Raw genomic sequence first — 5,507 nt, forward strand, 5'->3', positions numbered from 1 at the left:
TCCCCCTCTTCCTTTCTCAGTTCAACATTGTGATTTCAATAATTTATAGGGTGTTGGGGCCCTGTGTCGAGGCCCTGGCCATTTTACAGGAGTATGAAGAGCTGAAATAAGCAACAGGCTGTTCAAGGTCACCGAAGAAGAAGTCCTTGAAGGCAAGAAGAGTGAGRAACCAAGATAAGCAGAAGTATGTGCAVCTSGGAAGGGAGTCRACACAGCAGCCTATTCGAAACTGAGCAGATGCGCGTGGACAATGCTAGACAACCAWTAGAAATGCTTTGCGAGGCGTGTGGACGCATGAGCTTGCTGGAAAGGTTATATAAGCTAGATAGGCAGAAGAATAAAGTGGATTGAACTTGCATCACATTGATGTGTGTGTTCTTTCCCGTCTTGCCAAGAATGGGCTGCGGCATCTGGTGACCCCGACGTGATCCTCAGAGACCAACTGGGGTAGTAGTGGAGCTGTAAGCGGGCAAGGATCCTGCATAGCCAGCGACCGTAGCTGGGCGCCCGAAGAAAGGTGGATTGTGGCCACGACTGACCGGTGAGTCAGGGAAGCAGGATGGGGTTCGCTGCATCAGCGATAGAACAAGCAACACTAGAGAGCCTGTTGAAGTTGGCTCAGAAAACGGACACCCAGATAACAAAAGCAGACTTAACTGATTTGTTACTGTGGTGCCAAAGAAAGGGGCTTATAGCGGAAGCTCCGCAAGTATGCAAGCTGGAAGTATGGGAACGAGTCGGAAAGGAACTGTGGGAGAGCGTGCAAGTGGGATCTAAGGAGGCGYGGTCGTTAGCAAAGATTTACCGAYCGGTCCAACTGCTGCTGGAACAGTTGCACGGGGAAGYGACTGTTGCTGCTGCCATTTGCAGCGCCGTACAAAGTACTGACGAGGAGCAGGAGGGGCTCGGGAGACTCAGAATGTACAGCTGTGAGTGGCTCGGGACCTCAGTTCGAGGAGGTGCCTGATGATGATTGCAAGTGTCCCCTGTGTGCCTGTCCTGTCTCCGTAGCCGAGAAGGAGGCTTGGGGGGGAATAGACGATGATTTGCCACCCTGGGAAGGGGAGGACCGTCCAGCATCTACCGCTCCCCCRGCGAATATGGACATTGATCCAGTAAAGGTCCCGCTGACGGATGATGAGCCAGCGGACCAAGAGCAGCTGAGAGAGATTTGTCAAGAGCTCCACGGCCAAGCCGACAAGATGACTGCCTTGTTGGACCAGATGAAGCGCCTCGATCAGGAATCGGGACGAAGGGACATAAAGGCAGCATGTAAGGCTGCCCATAACTCAATTGTAGAAGGGGTCGAGAACATTGAGAGACAGATCGACAAATTTGAGTCGGGTTTGGCGGTCGGTTGTGGGGCRGGTCGCGGGACAAAAGGGATAAATCCGGACGGGGTGTTGTCATGGTTGCAATCGGTGGTGCATGGCAAGGAGAGGGAACTGTTCGGCTCTGCAGGAAAGGAAGGCAAAGATGAGGCAGTGCCACCTCATGACCCGAATTTCAACCCTGTTACGCGTTATAAGGGCCTTATAGAGAATGCTAAGTTGGAGAGAGAGTTTCTGTTCACTCCTATGGCCATGCCAGTTATATAAAGAGCGGACGGACCAACATGGGAACCAATAGATAAAATAATAATAATAATAATAATAAAATTAAATAATAATAATAATAATAATAAATAAAATATATCTATAAAATATATTTATAATTTATAATAATATATAATAAATAAATATAAAAATAAATGAAAAAGAGGAAAAGATAGCCGGCACTGCGGCTTATCGGTACCAAGAAAATTTGCCAGGGATAGAACTACGTGGATACCAGCCAAGTGGGTGCGGCCGTGGCTGACAAAGGAGARAGCCGAAACAACAAAGGCATTACAGGGTGCTGAAGCAAACCCAGAAGTGTTGCCTAMAGAAACATSAAGGCRCAGTGGGTTTGGTGKTTGGGATTAACTGGTGTGATTCATGTGTGGTCATTAACGAATATTAATGAGAGAGAAAACATATGGGTAACCGTAGCTAATACAACAGGTCAGAAATCATTTTGYTTGAGCCTGCAGAGACCAGGAGATCCATTTTGAAATTGTTTAGTGGGAGTGCCGGTGTGGCAACCGGGGGAATTTCAAGGGTTTATTGGAAATGTAACATGTCTAAACTTTACTACAGTCAACCAGACGTTGAAAACTCCGGGTTTGACTGATGCACAAAGAGATGGTGGGTGGCAGTGTGAGATTATAAAACAACTAAACTACACATTGCRGTCACCCCCAGAAGAATTAGATTTATTAGGATGCGTAAATGCCACAAACGGCAYGAGAAACGGAGGATGGGTGCAATTTGAGCCCCTAAATACAGAGCTTGACATGCCCAGTAAAACATGGGCGTCTGTCGAGTTGGGATTGAAATCAGACAAAGTAATGGGACAAACATACTCCAGATGCAATCTAACTGATAAGCCAGCGCGGCGATTGCYGCCCGGAATCTTTTTGATCTGTGGAGATAGGGCATGGAACGGAGTACCAGCAGGACCGAAAGGGGGACTGTGCTATTTGGGGAAATTAACATTATTTCATCCAAACGTGTCGACAGTGATACAGTGGGCAGATAGTCAAAGGAGCCGTCAGAAGAAAAGAGAATTGTACCAATTAGATTGTAGCGAGGTGGGAGACCCTAAATTTTGGAGTAACCTGAGAACTCTTTTAATGAGCATGGTTTTCCCCGGGGCTACAGCAGTGCGTGCAATGACAACGTTCAAGCAGTTAGCTTGTTGGACRAAAAATGAACTTAACATGACTTCCGACATTCTAGATCAATTATCTCAAGACATTGCCAGTGTAAATCATGCGGTTTTGCAAAATAGAGCAGCTATAGATTTTTTATTATTAGCGCATGGGCATGGGTGTGAAGAGTTTGAGGGAATGTGTTGTATGAATTTGTCTGATCATTYRGAATYGATTCATAAGAGAATAAAGGATCTAAAGGATGGGATGAGTAAACTRAAGGAGGAGAGTTGGGGCTTGGAAAGTTGGTTAAAATCGCTAGGCTTAAGCTCTTGGCTTGTTTCTCTTGTTCATCAATTTATTACTGTGGGATTAGTTGTGCTGTTATTACTTGTATGTCTACCTTGTATATTGCAGTGTTTGCAGCAGTCCATGCAGAGGATAGCTGACTCTGTTTTTGAAAAAAGAGGGGGAGGTGTTGGGGCCCTGTGTCGGGGCCCTGGCCATTTTACAGGAGTATGAAGAGCTGAAATAAGCAACAGGCTGTTCAAGGTCACCGAAGAAGAAGTCCTTGAAGGCAAGAAGAGTGAGGAACCAAGATAAGCAGAAGTATGTGCAGCTCGGAAGGGAGTCAACACAGCAGCCTATTCGAAACTGAGCAGATGCGCGTGGACAATGCTAGACAACCAATAGAAATGCTTTGCGAGGCGTGTGGACGCATGAGCTTGCTGGAAAGGTTGTATAAGCTAGATAGGCAGAAGAATAAAGTGGATTGAACTTGCATCACATTGATGTGTGTGTTCTTTCCCGTACTTGCCAAGAATGGGCTGCAGCAACAGGGAGCATGTCAAGGTAAGTTTCAGCACTTTTTCTCCGTGATAGTCTCATGGATCATCTCTGTATGGAACATGCAGGTAACATGGGCTTGAAGTTTCTGTTACTGTTTGGGTTTTCCTTACAGATGTTCTTATAGTAAAGCAGTAAAATGTTTTTTTTTTTACAGTAAAATTATGTAGGCTGCCTCCCATAATGATGCAGGCAAAGCAAACTGTTACTTATGCTTTCTTCCTGCTTTTCTCTCCTGAAGAATTCTATACAGGAACCTGTTGCTAAAAGAAATTGTATTAATATGAGTTTCATTTATGAACAAACATACTGCAGTAACACAGAAAACAACAATGGATTCTAAATAACGAAGAGACAAAACTTTTATACATGATAAATGGATAAAGTGTAACAAAATGGATCACCTTTACTGATTCTTCTTAGTGTTGATAATAAGTGAGCATAATGCTCTGGGAATAATTGCTGCACCCTCTTCCTTTTTCCTGGAAAAAGACAATTACTCTGTCAGTGTTATGTTCTTGATTTGAAATTTCTTCTAACTTGATGTGAAGAATAGAAACCTGTTTTACATTCTTCATACAAAGATGTTGTCACACACAAACTGAATAATTGCCTAGGATGACCTTTATTGAGAAAATGCTTGACAAATAATCATGACTTGACATTGAGATTCTTCTGAACCCCTTCTAGTACCAGACTTCTGCTTTCCCTTGGGTACTAGATGGGCTGTTAAAGAAAAAGTCGGCTGGGTTCACATCCGCAGAGACAGCCCAAACAGCATATATCTAAGTTTCTTTTCTGTTTCTGTAATTATCTGTTACTGTGTCACTTGCAGTAAAATTGAGTGCAAGCACTCTGAGCAAGAGTTGGAAGCATGAAAATTGTTGGTTTGTGATTTTGTGACTTCCCTGAAGCACCTGAGAGAATGTAAGCTAAAATAAACAAAGGGGAGCAAGAGCATTATAGAACTAATAACTGTTATCAAGCTATTTCTCAGCTGGTGTAAGATGCAGTGGAAACAACAAATGTTTTAAGTAAAATTTAAGGCATGCTTATTGCTCTAAGAAGATTGAGCCTGATTTAGAAGAGTATCTATGAAGAATAACTTTCTAAACTAGGTATAGGAGAAAAGGACTTCCTTCAAAATTGACCAGTGCACTTAGAATTAAAACAGTAATTCTCTGAGCTTCATTTACAGACCAAGGAGGTGATTTTGTAATGAATTTTTTTCAAGGTATATGCTGAGAAAGAAAAAAAGGTCAATCCCTCTGCCTCCTTCCCCTCCCTAAAAAAAAACCTCTTACAACCACGTCTTAGGTGGACTCTACAGTATGAAGCTGTAGCCAGAATGTAATCTAATTAAAAGGCATAATGTATAAATAAGGAAAGAAACCCTAGGGAAAAGAGGGAAGGAAATGACCCTAACTGGCTGATGTTATATGCAGTGACCAGACTTCATTATAAGCCCTCATACAGAACAGGCATTAAAGAAGAGTTCCAGCTGGAAATATAGAAGAGGCAGCTGCAGCTCTTTACTCCTAGTCTTTCTTTCAAGGCTCTTCCAAAGAAGGGGAAATCATATTAGACAACAGAAAAAAGAAAATGGATTTCAACCAGCTCTCCAGCACAAAAAAATGAAACAGGTGTTCCAGGACAAACTCTGTAAAGTTACTGTTTTCCCCAATTGTTAAATATATATATAGAGAGAGTCTTTTTTATATATAATATTGATTTCTCTTTTATTTTTTTTWACTCTTTCCAATATTACAAAAGTTTGTATCACCTTAACTTTCATAGCTAAATGCTAATTCGTTGTCCATGAGTTAGATCTTGTAACAGTGTAATGTATAGCCCTGTTGCCAGATCAACAAAATTAGTGCAAGTAAGACCTATTCAAATTTTATTGGCACTGTTGCCACAAGCTGTCATC

The 5,507-nt window shown here is 42.7% G+C and overlaps 1 protein-coding gene across 1 annotated transcript; it reads left to right on the top strand.

Moving 5' to 3' along the window:
- Window positions 1–559: 559 nt before the first annotated feature.
- LOC146597439 (uncharacterized) lies at window positions 560–3,325 on the top strand. Its single transcript, XM_085302088.1, is given in 3 exon segments — window positions 560–929; window positions 1,012–1,549; window positions 1,903–3,325. Coding segments are annotated over 3 exon segments (2,259 nt in total). The 3' UTR covers window positions 3,254–3,325.
- Window positions 3,326–5,507: the final 2,182 nt, after the last annotated feature.

Source organism: Rhea americana, unplaced genomic scaffold (assembly GCF_003343005.1).
Source record: "Rhea americana isolate MKP2758 unplaced genomic scaffold, rheAme1 scaffold_185, whole genome shotgun sequence".
NCBI classification, from domain to species: domain Eukaryota; kingdom Metazoa; phylum Chordata; class Aves; order Rheiformes; family Rheidae; genus Rhea; species Rhea americana.